Here is an 18209-nt window from a genome sequence, read left to right as displayed (position 1 = left end):
TAAAGTTGGTATGCATGTGATATTTATTTATTTATTTTTTAGCTAAAGTTATATTACTTTTCAATATACAGTATATATTAGACATCCAGTCATCAAGTGATGTCTGGGTAAGTGAGTGAATGGAGTAAATGATTTAGAGGAGAGAGAGAGAGAGAGAGAGAGAGAGAGAGAGAGAGAGAGAGAGAGATTAACATTAAGATTGAATTGAGTAGTGTTTTGTTGCTATCGTTTAGTGTGTTTGTAGTATGTATTGCATAACACAATATAATGTTTTGATGTAAGACCTTGTGTTGGATCGGGGAGTGTCTTATGTGTTGTATTGTAGCCAATGATAGTCCAGATTATATGCATATGTCTGGGCATTATTGCTTTGCACAACATTTTTTTGCAGTACTTTTTGGTGTTTGTCTCTCATTATTATTATTGACTGACTATTATTGAGAGATAGATTTGTTTGTTATATAGAGATAGAGAAATATAAACAGTTTTCTGTTATTTAATTCAATCACAAAATAATAATAATAATTACAATTAATATTTACAAAACAGTTAATCGAAATTATCTGTAATTTTTTTTGGTGTCAAATATATATATATATATATATATATATATAGAGAGAGAGAAAGAGAGAGTGAGAAAAACAAAACTAAAAGTTTTTATGAATCACTGATTATTTATTCACTAATTTATATGAATGAATGCAACTATTATTCTGTGGAAGTGCTGCTAACGATGTCTTCAGATAATAATAATAATAATAGTAATAATCATAATATTAATCAATTGCGGCTCCAATTGGGTTCGTATAGGTTGGCCTCTGAATTGACGCCCGAGTTGGCCGATATCATAGAGATTGATCGCATGCTATATACCCATTGGGCTATCTATGTGGGCGATGGACAAGTGGTCGATGTGGTCGGCGATGACGACAACGATTTACCAGACAATGAAGAAGCTATTGTCCGTAGGTCACTGTTGACCGATGTTGCCGGCGATAACTATTGTCGGGTTAACAATAAGGAGGTTCCGGTCAAAGAGCGCTGTCTTCAGCCCTTACCCGCCGACTTAGTGGTCAAAGAAGCCAATGCTATGGTTAGTAATAATAATTATCAATTGGTTTACTTTTTTTGGTGTTGTTTTCCAATAAATCTATTAATTTAATAGATTTTTTAGTACAGGTATTAGTATTGATAGGGTTTTATAATAATGGTATTTATAAAACAATTGACATGACTTGCAATTGAATTGCATTGTATTGTATAAGTAGTCGACTTTTCTTATCTAATCAGTGTTTGAGTTAATATATATAAGAGTTTTATGTTTTATTACATAAAAACAATTGTATTATAGCAGTAATAATATATGATATGATATATTATTAAATTAGTTGATAATAAAAATGAATTGCGTATACAATATCTAATATATTATTGCTTTAATTCTCAATTAATGATAGGTTGGCTCAACAGTCGACTATAATTTATTGACCCGAAATTGCGAACACTATTTGACTCAATGGAAATATGGACAGCCATGGAGTGATCAGGTATGTTGTGTTGTCACCTACCATATCTATACACATAAGTACAGTATATATACTATATATATATATATATATATATATATATATATTTAATCTAATCAAACCTACAGTATTGACTTTATACTGTATTTTGTTGAGTCAACTGTTATTTTTTCTCTTCAATATTATATACCATTTTAATTAGATAGCACTTTATTATTAAGATTATTAAATTTTAACTGTATATATAAATTTATATATATATTATCTATAGTTTATTGATGAAAAAACTTTTTAATATATAATGTGTTTACAATTATATTGTAAATTTGTACTGGTAAATTTATTTATCTTTTTTATAATTAAAAGTGTTACTATAAAATTATCTAACTTTATATTATACTCTAATGTTTTTTATTTCAATCAACTGATTTTTTTATTTTTAATTTTACGGTAGTGTTAATAAATTTACACCCATTATACAATAGTAAATTTATTGTGTACTCTTAAATTGTTAATTGTGTTATTATTATTACAATACTTAAAATTTTTGTTTCGTAATAAATATTTTTGTTTCAATTGACTGTAATAGAGAAGGAGTTAGAAAAACTGTTAATAATATATATTCAATACATGTACACTAAAATACTTAAATTTATTTTTAAAAATCATATATATATATTACAGGCAGCGGTAGCTCTATCAGCAATACGAGCCCTTAGGAGAGAGCATAAGGACTCGATCTCCGATGGCCACAGTTTTATGGTCAACACACTTAATGAAGTGCTCAACAGTCCCGGACAACAATCGGGAAGTCCATCACTCAATGAGTTGCGTTCAAACTCTATCGGCACGTGTCAGCTAACGTCGGCCAGCAGTCAAACAGAGGTCACTCATGTAATCTAAGTGTTTAAAAAAATTCAATATAGTATATGATTTTGTTGTTGTAAATTTCGTTATGATTTTGCAATCAACATGTTTTTTAAGGATATATATATATTTATATATATATTGATGTGTGATTTTAATATTTATTTTTTATGTTATCGACTACTACTACCACTATATAACGGTTACCTCATTATAATGAATGTCATTCATTCAATTAATATTCTAAATACTTATATATTATTATATTTTATGTATTAATTATTTGAGTGAAAAAAATCAGCAAAAATTTTCAGTCATTTAATAGTTATATATATATATCGCACATCTTTTTCTGTAGTATTTGCTTACATTTTGTGCGAATTAATTGAAGGTTTTAATTGTTTTTCTGCGAAATATAAATATTTAATGATTTATACAACTATTAAAACGATTAATAAACTTATATATTGCTATGAATATAATATAATATAAAATATTGTTATCTGAATTAATATAAATTATATATATTGCACATACTTTTTGTTTATTTTTGTAAATATTTAAGTAATTTAAAAGTGAATTCCTTATTAATTTTTATTATTATTAATAATAATAATAATAATATATAAATTATATTAAACATATATAGTGTACTCAAATCTATGTCAATTTAACCATACATGAACACACTTTTTTTTATTTATAGCCTTTTTTAATATATAAATAAATTAGATCTCTTAATACAATATGTATTAATATCTCTCTCTATACTGTATGTCTAATCATTTTTTGAATATTTGAGCTGTATATACACTGAGCTTATTTTGATGATTTTTTTGTTTGAAAAAATATTGCAAACATTTTAAATATAAATAGACTTGACTAGTAGTATAAACATTACAATAAACATATTTTTTTATATTGATAAATTCACAAAAAAAATAATTTTTTATTATCATTTATTGGCAAATAAATAAACACTTATACATCTGTATTAAATAAATATACTGTACTATAGATTATATAAATTATTATTGAGCTTATAATACTACTTTATATAGAATATTGATAATAATAATAATGGGAGTGACTCTGGTTAATTTAATGATTTTTGTATAATACTATTTTTTTATTTCACTCTACATTTACAGTAATAATAATAATAATAATAATAATAATAAGCAACATTATTTTAACAAACAATTTTTTGTACTAAATCATTAAGCAAATTGAAAAAAGAAAGATATGCTTACCATTAGTTATGGTATGTTTGCTTGAATAAAAAAGATAGGTTTATAAAAAAAATATATAAAAATATACAAACAATGACAAAAAAATAGCCACAAAACTAAACGATAATGGTAAAAATAAAATACAATATATACTAGCAATATTAGAAATTAGCAACCAATGTACAATTACTGTAATATAATTTATGACACAAGTAATTGATTTGAAAATATATTTTCAGTGATTTTGTTGTAAAATAATAACTAATAACTAACTATATATACATTTTATAATTTATAATTTGATATATATAGTGATAAATATAAAAATAAGTGAAAAGAGTTGGCCTCGAAATACAATTTATATAAATACTTTTAAGTCAGCAGTGTTTTTGAATGTTAAGATAAAACATATGAATTTATTATTATTATTATTGCAACTCTTTATATATATATATCTTTATAAATAATTGAACAAAAAACTAATAATAATATAGTGAACTCTTGGAAATACTATTTTTGTAAAACATGAAAAATGTTGAGTTTATTTAAAGTTTTTTTTAAATACTTTTTATATGTTTTGTTTGAACACTTTGCCAAATGTTTTTTGTTAGTTGATTGTTATCATATATGTTGATCATATTAGTTGATTGTGTAATATTATACTGTATAAAACATTACAGTATAAAAATGATAGTATTAAAATAATATCAGATGGTTTTATTATATAACTGAACTCTTCATATTTTCTAAATAATTAAATTAAAAAATAAATAAATAAATTTCTTAATTATAATCACTGATTATTATAATTATAGAATAATACGGTATAATGAACTTTTATTGAACACAATATTAAAAAATTACTATTTATATCATTATATTTATATATATATTTTATAAGTAAATCGTATAATTTGTTCATTCAACTTATAATATCAATTGTTTATTTGCTATGTATTAATTTAATATTACATTATTTGATTATTTCTGAATCTTTGTATTAGTAATATTACAATGGTTTGAAAAATTTATTTTTAAAAATGTTATACCTTGAAACAAAATTATCAACATATAATTATGTATAGTCTATTGAATATTTTATTAAAATTGTTATGAATTGGTTATAATGATAATTATTACTATTATTATCATTATATATAGAAATGTTAGAATATTGATTATTATCGGATATTGTTATTTAATAAAATGTTCATTAATTTATTTGTTATTTTAAATATTCTGTACTTATATAATATTTAGTCATACTTTTTAAAAAGTATTGATTTTATTAGATTTACTGCATAATGATAAACATTAAAAATAAAATACCAAAAATCAATGTATTATGAAATGTATATATATTGGTATTCATACTTGTTTTATATTGAAATGTTGTCTAATAATCTGCTTATATTATTATAAAAAATTGCATAAATTCTTGACAAATAATAACTATATATATATATATACGGTATATATAATACAATATAATAATAATATAAAGACAAATGCAGTATTAATTAAACGTTAATAAATTTTCAATTATTAGTTAATAATCAATGAATATTACAATAGTTATCTATTTATTAATATTTATTTTTTCTTTTTTAAACATATCAAGGAAATCTGATTAATTGATATTGAATTTGTGTATTAATGCTATATATTGAAGATGTTAGTGCCAATCGATTGTACAGTTTATATACAGTAGAGATACTTTGGTAGCCTTGATATTGTGATCCTTGAAAATGTGTCTAATGTTTTGCTTTCCTTTTTTTTTCTTTTTCCTCATCTTTCGTCTGCCGATATTTCTTAACTCTTTGGTTAGAATCTTCAGGTATGTCTTCTACTGGTTCTGATTCTTCTACATTTGTCAGTGTAATATTGATCTCAACTTTTGCAAAGTTATCTGGATTAGCCAATGGCACAACCGTACCATCATCTTTGAGTACGTTTAGACAGACTCTTGTCTGACCACCCGGTTGTACAGATACTACTGAATCTTTGCTATTGGTTCTCTTGATGGCCGTATTGGTGGTAGTGTTTGGCTTCTGTACTTGATTTGTATTAATCAGATTCGGTTCAAATTTGACGATCAGAAACGTCATGTTGTCTTTACCGGCGATTCCATGGGTAGGCATAGTTGTCGGCAATATCTGTTTGAATACTTCTTCGCATATTTTGGACAAAACAGCAACTCTTGGTATTCGTTTGTTGACATATAGAACAACTTCCTCAACAGAAATGGTATTCCAGATGCCATCGCATATGAGTACCATAAAGTTGTCGTTTGATGTCAACTGTTCTGTCTTTATGTCGGGCAAAGCAATGATCATCTGTTCCTTCTTTGGCAGTTCAGTGTTACCTTTGTAGTGATGGTCACCAAAAGCGCGCGAAACGTTTACACCGCCATTAATGCGACCGCAAATGATTTGTCCGCCGGCGTTCTTAATGCGACTTTTTTCGTCAGTATTTTCCGGTTTGTGGTCACTGGACAATGGATATGCTCTGCCTTTTCGTGATAGAATACACCGACAATCTCCTAAATTGGCCGCATATGCGATGCCATCTTTTATAAGTACAACAATAGCCGTACAACCACTGGCCACTGCCGGTGCATTTTTTCGGTCGATGGGCACTTGTGTGTACTGTTTGCGTATTGATATCATTTTGTTGACGGTTTCCAATTCGAGAAGTTGGTCATCAAATTGCATGAATGAGTCCTGAAGTGCCGTTTCGTATTTGCCTTCTTTGTAGTTCTTATTCTTTAATATCATATTCGGTAAGAGTTTTGACGCCAATTGTGCCACTTCTGCGCCATTATGTCCGTCGAAAACAGCCCACAGACTGGCGTTTTTGTCAAACTTTGGCAAACATATGTGTGCGTCCTCTTGAGTGGATCGCCAGCCCTGTACTGATGAGGCGCCGTATGATATGTTGGGTCCCTTTCCGTCTTCAGATTCAGGCCTTGATATGCATTGTTTCAGATATGTTTCGCCCATTTCTTTTGTTTGACCACTAATTTATGATTTAAATGATAATCTCTTAATAAAATGTTTTTCAGTTATTAGTTGGTCTTTAATAACGATTATCTCTTTTGGCTATAATTTTGAATTATTTGTTAAAATACTTACTATTAATTGTTGTCACGATTTTATAACAATGTTTTTGAGATTAAAATTACGCGAATTATAACTAAAATTTATTTTAGTTTTCACGAGATTTTCAAATTTAAATTCTAAACTCATAACCGATTTAATCAAATCTATAATAATTAAAACATTAAAATATTTCATAAGAAATTAACTGTAAAACCTCTTGAGTTATCACTTCAATAATAATTTAAGATAAAGTTTAATACAAAATATTTTGTTTTAACATTTGGTAATAAAGTTAAATGTAAATTGAATTGAATTTTTATAGCATTTTATTTGAAATATAAATAATAGAAAAAATAAGAATTTAATATAAATTTACATTTTTTAAAAATTCTTAATTATTATAAGTCATCACTGATTGTCACAGCATTGCTGAAAGTACCACCAAAATAGTTGACAAACAATTTAGCACTTTTTACAACATATGAATACATAGTACTTATATTGTCATAAAAAGTACCAAAAAAACATCTGAAATATTGGGGTTTGTATTGAGAAAACAATTGTTGTTTTTTTGCAGACATTTTGGTGTCATTTGTAAAAAAATCTTTGAATTGGTGTTTGATTTGATACTTCTTGTGGCAAAAAACAAACAATCAAATAGTCATCAATCAAGACATGGTTCGGGTCACTGGTGTTCTCAGACAATGTAAGATATGATCTTAAAATTAGATAAACTTTTTATTTGTCTGTTATAACAAACAGGGATCAAACACAAGCCGTTCCGTAAGTGGTATTACAATCTTCAGGGATATAATAAATTCGGTTAGAAATTGAATTGAATGGACACTTGAATTGAACTAATTTTTGTTTTGTTTGTTTATCACCTGATCTGATCCGATCCGATAATAATAATTATTATAATTATTAGGTCTCTACCAAAACGACTTCTTGTGTTTGGGTGTCTATACCTTTCATCCATCTGACGAACCACTCTATGACGAAGCTTTGCGTCGACTGCCGCCCGATGAGTACGACCAGTATGTCTATCGAAACATTCGTAGCCAACAGTTGGAGATAACCAAAGCAGCGGTTCCACTGAATGAAAGACCCACTTTTGAAGAGGTAAGAGACAGAAAGAGAGAGAGATCACTCACTTGATTAGTGATTGATTTCTTGATTATTGATCATTCAGTTGATTGGATTATTAACTAATGGTGTTTTATGTTTGTCTTAGGATGAAACCAAAGGCCGATTTCTTGAGCCGTATATTAGAGAGATTTTAAAAGAAAAGAAAGAGAAGGAACAGTGGCAGGAGTTCCTGATGAGCAAGTGATGGGGCTATCATTTGGTGGTCATCTCTATCCAGATATAATTGTTTTCAAATTATTGGTTTTGTTGTTTCATTACAAAAATTAATTAATTAGAGTTAAATTTAGTTGTAAAGTGTCTTCAATTTTATTTTAGTCTAAATTATAATAATAAAAATATAGATTAAATAAATAAATAAAACGTTTTAATTGCGGAAAAAATATAAAAACAAATATTTTACAATAAATATATAAATTCTATGGGTTTAGTGTATATAATAATAATAATCATTAAAAATATTAATTAATTAATTAATAATTCGCCTAAAAATCAAGACTCATCTCATTCTAGTCTTATAAGTCTTGTAGAGATAATAAAGGGACGAAAAGACCGGAAGACTGACCGGTAAGAACAGTGGAAAATAGACGGCATATTTCTGGTCGTCGGGAAAGTAAAGTAATGACAAAAGCGATGGATCAAAGAATGCCGTTTCCGATGACAGATAACCTTTTGTACTCAATTTATAGGCATTCTTGAGATCTGTTTCGTGGAGACAATTAATGGCTTCGATGGAAACATCGACTGCCGTATGCATTCGTTTGGCTATCTCTTGGATTATAACAATATTATTGACTTTATGAATCAATTTCGATATCGACTCAAGTGATGCCAATGTCTTCAGTATTCTCTTCTGGGTTATTGACCGTCGAATGGCATCCAATTCCCATTTTGCGAAAAATAATTCATTGGTAATCAAGTTTTTCGGTATTTCATTTGGAAGTGCTATCAGATTGCGAATAACAGCTCTGAAACCGTTAACAAAATCATTGTCTTTATTCCACACAATGACACCGCCTCTGAACGGTGTAACCATTATATTGGATTTAGTCTCGTGAGTGATATCATAGAAAAAGAGTGGACCATCTGATGGAATATAAACCAATATATGAAAGCTTTGCTTATTATTATGTTCGACAACTCGCGACTCAACTGTATTCATAAGAATCGGTACATTCTTGACATCGAATAGCCTATCGGTTCCTCCGATTGTCAATCGGCTGTCATTATTATTATTAGCATTATTCAGATGAGTAGATATAAAATTATCTTTAAACACATAATGCAATGTCTGTGTTATAATATTAAATCGGATCAACTCTGAAATACCACTCTGTTTAGTCAGTCCGATGTCACCAATACTATGTATCTCATCGACTCTTTTCTTAAGTAATTCATTGTTGGTTTCATCTTCATTGACTACATTAACAATGATATCGATTTCCGGATACAATAAGAAATCAATTCTCTGAGAGTTATATGCCTTTTCAGTTAATATTTGTGTGGATTCAACCAATTCATTGATAATTTCAGCTAAAGATTTTTCATCAAAAACTTTGGGATCATTTCGTAGATAAAAGAATCGATTCTTTCCGAAGACATGTCTTTGTTGACCAGAAATTAGTTTCGTATTCGACGGCAATACGAATAACCAAAGTTTGCCGACTGTTTCGTGATCTTTAATTGCGGTCAACTTGTCGTCAATATCACTGAGAGGTCTTCTCTGGGAACCGCTATTATTAAAAAACAGTTCTTCTTTCGGCAAAAGTGCCCGTACTTTCCACTCGTAACCATAGGAACAACTGCCGTCGGGACTGAATTTTTGCGGCCAATTGCCGACCAATTGTGACTTCAATTCTTGCCTATCGATGTCATTATCGACGGCCACAACAGTCACCTGTAACTGGTGTCTAATCGTTTGCGAGCTGACCATCAGTGCACTTACGTCGGGAAGTGAGTGTCTGGACGGCGAAGTGGTTGTCCACCAAAGCGGAAAACCGACCATAACTATGATACAGATGTAGATAACCGACGAAAGGATGCCTAAGTTGTTGTCTGTATCGGTCCTGTTATTGTCGGCCGTGTTATTGTCCACATTGTTGTCGTCGTCGGCGGCGGTGATGTTGGCCATGCGGTCATATGGTTAAGCACTTGTAGTTTAATTAAATTAATTATATAAACAATAAAAATAATGTAAATAATTAAAAAATATGTGTAAATAAATAAATCTATTTTTTATTTGTAAATAATTTATTAGTTTTTTATTTATTTATTTAATTCCCAAAAACTGCTACACATTTGCCATTCATTCATATGATAAGCGGCTATCAATTGGGCGCTAAATTTGAAATTCAATTTTTTTCAAAAATGTAATAATAATAATCAAATACATGTAAAATGCATTCAATTAATGTTTTTATTTATTTGTTTGCTTTATTTATTGATTGAATCTTTATTTTATTCAAATGAAAATTAGAGAAAATAAAAATTTGTTTTATAAAAATAATTTCCTAATATAATTAATTTAACTGTTATACAAAAATTTTTTTTTATCTAACTTAAACTACCGGTATTTATTGCATTTATTTTTGTCATCAAACTGTATGTGTGTGTGTAATAGCAATGACTAATAATAAAATTATTGATTAACATTACTAATGTGTTTATTTAATATGATATATATATATATTGTATAACTATTTTTGGATTTTCAATACAATTATTGCGACAATCAAATTGATTTAATAAACCAAATGAAGCGATCAATGATTAAACAGATTTATTTCAGTATAATTTACGGTATATACAGTACTATACAGTGTTTTTATACATAACTATTATGAGATCATTCACTGCATTCACACATACAGTATATTTCAAGGCGTTTCTCTCTTACATTATATTATTTATATTGTAATACCTGTCATATCATTCATACGGTATGAGTAGTCAGTCATACAATAAATATCGGGTGCAAAACAATGCCATCCCTCGTAGTAGTAGTAGTGCTGTAGTAGTAAAATACCAAACAGTTTTATAATAGGAAAGTTGTGCTACAAATATATACACACATAAGTTATGTGACACTGACTGAGAAATTTTTTATATATAATATAATGAAATACTAATACATTATTAGTGTATTTGTTATATAATAAAAAATGTTGTCTCAATAGTTTGTGTGCACATGTTTTGTTGCATTGCAGTACAGTATTAATAGTACTGTAGTACAAGTGCTTCAAAAAAAGTTATTATTATTATTATTATTTATTTTTTTTATAAACACACTGTCTGTATACAAATAAAAGTAAAATTTATTTATTCTTATAATAATATATTAGTAGTAGTAAACCATGAATTGTGTTACAATTAATTTGTTTTTAGTATAAAAATTTAGTTTTTTTTAAAAAATTAATTAATTTATTTATACCTAATATAATACAGTACTTATTATTTGCTTAATTAGTCAATTTTGATATTATTGAAAGTATTGTTTTTTTTAAAAATCAAATGTAGAAAATTGTTTTGTTGTTGTTGTGACCCAATGTGTTGCCAATGCATTGCATTTGTTTTAATTATTAATTACATTATTAATAATATTATTATTACAATCAATCAATCAATTGTGATCTCAAATTTAATTACAACATTTTAATTAAAAACAAAACTATGATATGTTTATATAATACTAGTTTATGTGTGAAATATTTATATAACGATTAGTTCAAATTTAAATATAATAAATTGTCGGCCAAATGACATAATAATAATCTAATATTATTTTTAATTAATGGTTAACAACGATAATAATAATAATAATAACAAATATGTTTGTCAATCAAAAGTGTTCAACAAATGTCATATTATTTTTCATATATTTAGTGTCCATCGTCTCAATTGTTATCAAATGTAAGTCAAAAAAAAAAAAATTTTATAAAACAAAACCAAAAAATTACTATTAATTTAGTTAATTATAAAAACTTGTCAAAAGTTCCGAAATATATATATATACAAAATGTTTGTCATATAAAAAAATAAAAATTATTAGGAGGTGTGGCCCACGTTTGTGGGGTTGACATAACGTAATATTGTCGTCATATATGTGAAAATTGATGATGCGCCTTTAATAGTTATTTAATTATGTTAATTTTTTAAAAATTAAAAAAATAAACAATTGATAAAAATATAAATTGATAACATGATATATGTTTTATATATGATAATTAAAACTGAATTATGGTATCATATAACTACTACTAATAATAATAAGCAATATGTATGATATATATTATTGAATAGTTTAAATATTTTTATAATTAGTTTACTTATATGATATATGATATGATATATAAATTATGTTGAATTGAATTGATTAGCATAAAAAGTAACCTGATACATTTATCAAATTGTTTTATTTATTTTTAATAAATTATTACTTTATGTTATATTACATATCATATATGATATATATATTAATTTTCAAGTGAAGTAACATGATTAATTGATAATTAATTATTTGGTTATAATAATTAATATTAATATGTATTACAAGTGATTATTATTTATTAATTCAAATATATTTATATATGTAAAATTTATTTGTTAAGATTTTTATAATATTTAAATGTTAATAAAATGCTGTATTTATAAAAAAAATTGCAAAAATGTTAAATAACTTGGAAATTAATTTTATAAATTTTGTTGAAAATTGTGTGAAAATCAATTTGTTTAGTAATGTGATGTTTTTTATCAATTGTTTTATTTTTATTTATTAAATAATGTATATATTTATAAAAAAATTAATTAATTTTTTTTATTTACAGGTGATTACCAAAGTATTCCTCAATTAGATTATTATGAAATTATTGATGCAATAGATATAAAACATAATAAAATTGCCAAAAGAGATACCGATTTTGTTGATGAAAATCATAAAGAATCGGTCAATCATTTGGTATCATTTCGTGCCATTAATAAAGAATTTAATCTTTTATTAAATCATAATAAAGATGTGATTAGTTCTCAGTTTAATGCCTTTACCATTGATGCCAAGGGTCGCAAAAAGCCATTATTTGTCGACTTAAATGAATTTTATTCGGGAAAAGTAAACGGAGTCAAGGACTCGGATGTTAGGGCACACATTGGCCGCAACGGCATAATGACAGCTACCATACAGACCAACAGTGAAACCTATGAAGTAGAACCTCTGTGGAGACATTTGCCAAATCACTTGAATAGAGATGAATCGATGATTGTCTACAAGAGATCCGATGTCAAACATTCCTCCGATTCGACGGACGGGTCGCGAAAATTCTGTGATTATATTAAAATCGACGACAATGTAACCGATGACAACATAATGGTTACCGAAGAACTGATTAGAAGAAAACGCCAATCATTTTACAATGAGATTGCAATTACCGGTGAAATAAACGCACAGACATTCACACCGACTCACACACATTGCGCTATTGTGTTGGTCGCCGACCATTACTTTTATCAATTGATGGGCGACTCAAACTCGAAGACAACAATCAATTACTTGATACACATAATAGATAGAGTGAACAGAATATTCAACGGAACCGAATGGACAGACATCGAAAGTGGTATGGGATTCACTGGAATGGGATTTTTCATCAAAGAAATCCAAATCCATACGGAACCGACACCTGATTGGGATCACTATAATTCAGATCAAAGCAAACGATCGGTACGGGATGTGCTCGAAGCCTTCTCCTTGAACAGAGAGAACAGTCAGTTCTGTTTGGCCCATCTGTTCACTCATCGATCGTTTGAAGGTTCGGTACTGGGTCTGGCCTACGTAGCCTCGCCCCGTACAAACTCGGTGGGCGGTATGTGTAGTCCCAGTTATTACGGTAATACACAGTTACATCCAAACGGAATTTCACTGTATCTCAACACTGGACTGACAACAACCCGGAACACGTTTGGTCACAGAATTATAACTCGCGAAGCCGTATTAGTTACGGCACACGAGTTTGGCCACAATTGGGGCTCAGAGCACGACCCGCACACTGAAGAGTGTTCGCCAAACGCCGAAAACGGCGGCTCTTATATTATGTATACCTATTCTGTGAGCGGTTATGAAGAGAATAATCGGGTATTAATTATTGTTTTTCAAATTTTTAGTTATATTATCAGATAATTACCGGCAATGAGTTATTATTATTAATATTTGTTTATTTTATTTGTAGTTTTTCTCGCCGTGTAGTAAACGGTCTATTAGTGCTGTATTAGTGGGTAAATCTCATCGTTGTTTCTCTCGTAAGTTGTTTTTTTATTCATAAATGATATTTATTAATAGTATTATCGGTAAAATTATTAAAACTAATGACTATTAATTATGTTATACTGTAAGGTCCTGACAAATCATATTGCGGTAACAGCAAAGTCGAAGACGACGAAGAATGCGACGAAGGTTTACTGGTTAAGGGCGACGATTACGCCACTGGTTTGTGTTGTGACAGTCGCTGTCGTCTACTTCCCGGTTCCGATTGTAGCGACAAAAACTCCGATTGTTGTGCTTCTTGTCGGGTCAAACATTCCGGTCAGGTCTGCAAACTAAAAGATGAACTCAACTGTAAAAATGAGTCCTATTGTGACGGAGAAAGTCCGTAAGTTATCAATTGGTTTTGATTTAATTTTGATGATTGTGTTTATAAAACATTTTTTTCCGTTACTTTATTTGATAGCCACTGTCCAGAGCCATCTCCAATGCCCAACAACACCAAGTGTATGGACAGAGGTCAGTGTAGAGCTGGAAAATGCCTGTCATTTTGTGCAGCTCAAGGACAGTCGTCATGTTTATGTGAAGGGGCCAGAGATGCCTGTTTTCGGTGTTGCCGTGCCGTTACAATTGGCAGTAACTTTAGCAGCCTGTCTGGTACATGTGCTCCAGTTGAGCCCAGAGATCCATTGCCCAATGGGACGCCATGTAAATACGGTGTTTGTGAGGCTCAAAGATGCGAGAGAGCTGTTCAAGACTTTGTTGAACGCTTTTGGGATGTCATCGAAGAGATTGATATCAACACATTCTGTAAGTTTACCATACATTTAAAAAAGTGATGACATGTTATTATTGATGAAAACTGGTTGTTCTGATTGGAACAGTTCGCATCATGAAAGACAACATCGTCGGTGTGGTATTAGTGTTATCACTGATAGTATGGGTTCCTATCACATGTGCCATCAGCTACTACGACCAGAAACACAAAGAAAAAGTTCGTCGAAGAAGTTCCTCATTTGACAGCGTCGGAAGTCAGAGAAGGAATGGTAATAGTGTTCGTCCGCGAAGTTTTAATTCAACACTTTCGAGACCAAGTGTTCGCTATGCGAACAATCAGCGCATCAATACCCCGACCTCATCTGTCTATTATCCGTCCACTTATGGTTATAGACATTAGAGACATAAAAATCAAATGTTTAACAATTATTAGCTCATTATTTAAAAGAAGAATTGTTTTTATTTGGTTTGTTTTTTTGCTCCGAATTCTAAGTCATAAAATAATGTATATTTTGACCAAATGGTTGAAAACTTAATTTCAATTTTCAAATGTTTTATATAATTATTATTTTAATTATTTCATTAAACCTCATATTTATTCATTGAAATAACATAACATAACATCTATTGTATTATTATTATTATTATTATTATTTTTTAATTACTAGTTAGGATGTGTACTATAGATAACTATAGATTTATTAATTGTTAACAATGTATTTTAAATTACGGTAAACTAAAAATAAAAGCCTTAAAATGTTGTTTTTCATTTTGTGCTTCTGTTTGCATATAAGTCCTGATCCTCTTTGCGTGCCATTCCGTAATCTCCCTTAACTGGTGACCCCTTTTCCCCTGTATTGGCACTTTGAGGTGAAGATTGTGATTTATTTTTGTTATCCTAAAACCATTACAATTACCGATAAATAAATAATTATTTATAAAATGATAACTACAGTAACTATTTTGAATGCTAAAAGTGTGGATCAGTTCATCAAAATCTCACCGATTCTGATAATCTAAATCCATAGTACTGAACATCACTCACTTCTTGACCCACATAATCGATGCTCTTCTTTGACTCTGATTTTGTTGGACTCGACGATATCGCTGCTGTCGTCGTCATCGTCTTTTGGCTTAAGTCGACACCTTAGATGATATGATTGATTTAAATATTTTTAAAGATGAATACAATACTTGTGTGTCATTTACCGGTATATTCTTTGACTATTTCGGGACCTTTTGTTTTGACAATAAACAGACCAATTTGTGACAATTCTTTGGCCTCTTTCGGATAGCAAGCGGCCGACGCAGCCGTTAGACCAGCGGTAGTATAAAACACTTTCTTGAAGAAGCCTCTGCGCGACGATATCAAAAGTCCCAGAAGTCCGCCGGTAGTGATTGCGGCCGCTTTGGCCACTGTGTTGCCTTCGGCGCTGATATATTCATAAGTTGCTGTAATTTAAAATTAATAGTCAATCGTTTAGTAACTATTGTTTGGTTGACATTCATTTCATGCGATGATAATTATCTCACATAACGAGTGATAGTAAGATGTTTTCAGTATATCGACAGCTCTTTCACTTGATTTGGTGATTGTGTCCACAACTGGATTCAATTGTTGTCTAACTTGTTGGACACCACTTTCAATATAACCCAATTCTTCATCAATAATCACTCGTTCAGCTCTTGGATAAGGATTGCCATAAAGTGGTAACTGTTTTGTAGATAACAGATAAAGAAAAATAAGTTTTTAAGACAATTGCCATCATTTGATTTACGGTAATAAGTGATCCATTACTTCACTGATTTTCATCAACTTCTTGGCCTTTGACTGACAACAAGGCTTTGTGGCCGAAGTGGTCTCCAGTGTCTCAGTCATTATCAGTCCAGTGGTCAACAAAATCGGCGATAAATTAATAATTACTGTAATGAAAAATATGTTTTTTTTTTTAAAAATTCAAAATATATGAAAATAAGTTATTAATGAAAACATTGAAATCACAATTACTTACAGATAACGGCAAATATCTAATAATATTAGTAGAAATTATAGTTAATATTAGTTAATAATAGTTAACTAAAGTTTTATATTAACGGTAATTATTTGGTCAAAAAAAAATATTGTAAATATATTGCACAACACTATAAACAAACCAAACAAACAAATAATATCAATAATTGTATAAAAATTACGTACAAAAAAAAATATTATAATAACCAAACAGTGGTTTTCGGGTTTATTATTAATAACCGAAAAAAATAACTGAAATATTAACCGAAACTATGTTTACGGGTTTCGGTTTAATTTGCAATTACATTGAAAAAATACTGTAAATAAATACACTAATTCAAAATTAAGCTTTATATACATTAAAATATAATTTATTTTTAATATATAAAAAATGTTACATAAAATTTTCATTTACATTAAATTTATATTTTCATTATTATTATTATTATTATTATTATTATTATTATTATTATTATTATTATTATTATTAATTTTGAACACTACAATTTAGTTAAATAATAGTTAATTTTGTCAATTTAGTTAATAAATAACATGTAGTAGTATTATTTATTGTATTCAATTGTATTGAAATTAAATTTTTTAATTAAAAAAACAAGCTTGCTAAATTATTATTAATATTTGACTAAAAAATAGCTATTGTATAAAATATAAAGATAAATACCACCCATTGATTTTTGCTTTAGTTGCTAACAAACGTTTAATTTATGTGAACTTTTTTTCAATATATGTGTTATTAAATTATAACAAACCCATATCCATCAAACTTACTAAACATATTTCACAAAATTTTAATTAACAAAAAAACAAATAAAAATATCTTATTTGAATTTTATAACAATAATAATTTTTTGAATAATTTATTTGAATTGAAATGAGTTTTTTGTTTCATCATATTATAAATGACAGTATTTGGTCATAAATGTTGAAACTAATACTACGCTTAGTTAATAAATTTTATATAAGATTTTTGTCCTGATTTTTGTTTATTTTTATGTTTATGTCAATTGATTTTTCAAAAAACAAAAATTATATTCATTTCAAAGACAATGATTACAATTAATTGATTCAGTTATTATAGTACTATTTTTTGATGGATTTGATTATAAACGATAAACTTTTTTTTTAAAAAGGAGGGATTTATAATATATAATTTGTTTAAAAATTGATTTAAAGATATTTAAAAAATCTATTCATCTATTAATCACAGTTTATTTAATGTCATTAAACTTCATATATATTCAATAATTACACAAAATATTTGAAATAATTTTCCTATAA

The 18209-nt window shown here is 28.2% G+C and overlaps 6 protein-coding genes across 6 annotated transcripts; 3 read left to right on the top strand and 3 right to left on the bottom strand.

Moving 5' to 3' along the window:
• Window positions 1-596: 596 nt before the first annotated feature.
• LOC128954922 (phospholipase A and acyltransferase 2-like) lies at window positions 597-2540 on the top strand. Its single transcript, XM_054300536.1, has 3 exons — window positions 597-1093; window positions 1458-1547; window positions 2211-2540. Exons 1-3 carry the CDS (start codon window positions 692-694, stop codon window positions 2427-2429), a joined length of 711 nt encoding a protein of 236 aa, XP_054156511.1. The 5' UTR covers window positions 597-691; the 3' UTR covers window positions 2430-2540.
• A 2671-nt stretch (window positions 2541-5211) lies between these two features.
• LOC128954908 (protein phosphatase 2C 1-like) lies at window positions 5212-6763 on the bottom strand. The gene has a single exon (XM_054300520.1). The coding sequence runs from the start codon at window positions 6625-6627 to the stop codon at window positions 5380-5382; it is 1248 nt and encodes a 415-aa protein (XP_054156495.1). The 5' UTR covers window positions 6628-6763; the 3' UTR covers window positions 5212-5379.
• A 414-nt stretch (window positions 6764-7177) lies between these two features.
• On the top strand, window positions 7178-8243 carry LOC128954920 (cytochrome b-c1 complex subunit 7-like). The gene is made up of 4 exons (XM_054300534.1): window positions 7178-7432; window positions 7489-7548; window positions 7655-7848; window positions 7961-8243. Exons 1-4 carry the CDS (start codon window positions 7402-7404, stop codon window positions 8057-8059), a joined length of 384 nt encoding a protein of 127 aa, XP_054156509.1. The 5' UTR covers window positions 7178-7401; the 3' UTR covers window positions 8060-8243.
• A 63-nt stretch (window positions 8244-8306) lies between these two features.
• Window positions 8307-10019, bottom strand: LOC128954904 (GPI transamidase component PIG-S-like). The gene has a single exon (XM_054300511.1). The coding sequence runs from the start codon at window positions 10001-10003 to the stop codon at window positions 8372-8374; it is 1632 nt and encodes a 543-aa protein (XP_054156486.1). The 5' UTR covers window positions 10004-10019; the 3' UTR covers window positions 8307-8371.
• Window positions 10020-11696: 1677 nt separating this feature from the next.
• Window positions 11697-15440, top strand: LOC128954903 (ADAM 17-like protease). Its single transcript, XM_054300510.1, has 6 exons — window positions 11697-11781; window positions 12696-13996; window positions 14091-14160; window positions 14255-14510; window positions 14589-14932; window positions 15007-15440. The coding sequence occupies exons 1-6, from the start codon at window positions 11700-11702 to the stop codon at window positions 15297-15299; spliced, it is 2346 nt and encodes a 781-aa protein (XP_054156485.1). The 5' UTR covers window positions 11697-11699; the 3' UTR covers window positions 15300-15440.
• Window positions 15441-15531: 91 nt separating this feature from the next.
• LOC128954914 (MICOS complex subunit MIC27-like) lies at window positions 15532-17041 on the bottom strand. Its single transcript, XM_054300528.1, has 6 exons — window positions 16912-17041; window positions 16698-16822; window positions 16433-16613; window positions 16109-16351; window positions 15945-16045; window positions 15532-15797 (listed from the first exon to the last, which is right to left on the bottom strand). The coding sequence occupies exons 2-6, from the start codon at window positions 16776-16778 to the stop codon at window positions 15666-15668; spliced, it is 738 nt and encodes a 245-aa protein (XP_054156503.1). The 5' UTR covers window positions 16779-16822; window positions 16912-17041; the 3' UTR covers window positions 15532-15665.
• Window positions 17042-18209: the final 1168 nt, after the last annotated feature.

This window comes from Oppia nitens, unplaced genomic scaffold (assembly GCF_028296485.1).
Source record: "Oppia nitens isolate AA-2021 unplaced genomic scaffold, nextdenovo-longstitch-racon4-pilon3 scaffold2_pilon_pilon_pilon, whole genome shotgun sequence".
In the NCBI taxonomy this organism is placed as follows: domain Eukaryota; kingdom Metazoa; phylum Arthropoda; class Arachnida; order Sarcoptiformes; family Oppiidae; genus Oppia; species Oppia nitens.
Note: the sequence above shows the minus strand (reverse complement) of the source record. Positions and strands in the feature narration are given on the sequence as shown.

Bases quoted from the DNA above. Each gene is read 5' to 3' on its own strand.
- LOC128954922 (XM_054300536.1), top strand. From the start codon at position 692: ATGAATGAATGCAACTATTATTCTGTGGAAGTGCTGCTAACGATGTCT. The intron at 1,094-1,457 runs GTTAGTAATAAT...AATTAATGATAG, and splicing joins TCAAAGAAGCCAATGCTATG to GTTGGCTCAACAGTCGACTA. The intron at 1,548-2,210 runs GTATGTTGTGTT...TATATATTACAG, and splicing joins GACAGCCATGGAGTGATCAG to GCAGCGGTAGCTCTATCAGC.
- LOC128954908 (XM_054300520.1), bottom strand. From the start codon at position 6,627: ATGGGCGAAACATATCTGAAACAATGCATATCAAGGCCTGAATCTGAA.
- LOC128954920 (XM_054300534.1), top strand. From the start codon at position 7,402: ATGGTTCGGGTCACTGGTGTTCTCAGACAAT. The intron at 7,549-7,654 runs GTTAGAAATTGA...TATAATTATTAG, and splicing joins TCAGGGATATAATAAATTCG to GTCTCTACCAAAACGACTTC. The intron at 7,849-7,960 runs GTAAGAGACAGA...TGTTTGTCTTAG, and splicing joins AAAGACCCACTTTTGAAGAG to GATGAAACCAAAGGCCGATT.
- LOC128954904 (XM_054300511.1), bottom strand. From the start codon at position 10,003: ATGGCCAACATCACCGCCGCCGACGACGACAACAATGTGGACAATAAC.
- LOC128954903 (XM_054300510.1), top strand. From the start codon at position 11,700: ATGTTTGTCAATCAAAAGTGTTCAACAAATGTCATATTATTTTTCATA. The intron at 14,511-14,588 runs GTAAGTTATCAA...TTTATTTGATAG, and splicing joins TATTGTGACGGAGAAAGTCC to CCACTGTCCAGAGCCATCTC. The intron at 14,933-15,006 runs GTAAGTTTACCA...TGATTGGAACAG, and splicing joins GATTGATATCAACACATTCT to TTCGCATCATGAAAGACAAC.
- LOC128954914 (XM_054300528.1), bottom strand. From the start codon at position 16,778: ATGACTGAGACACTGGAGACCACTTCGGCCACAAAGCCTTGTTGTCAG. The intron at 16,352-16,432 runs GTGAGATAATTA...TTTAAATTACAG, and splicing joins ATCTTACTATCACTCGTTAT to CAACTTATGAATATATCAGC. The intron at 16,046-16,108 runs GTAAATGACACA...ATATCATCTAAG, and splicing joins AATAGTCAAAGAATATACCG to GTGTCGACTTAAGCCAAAAG.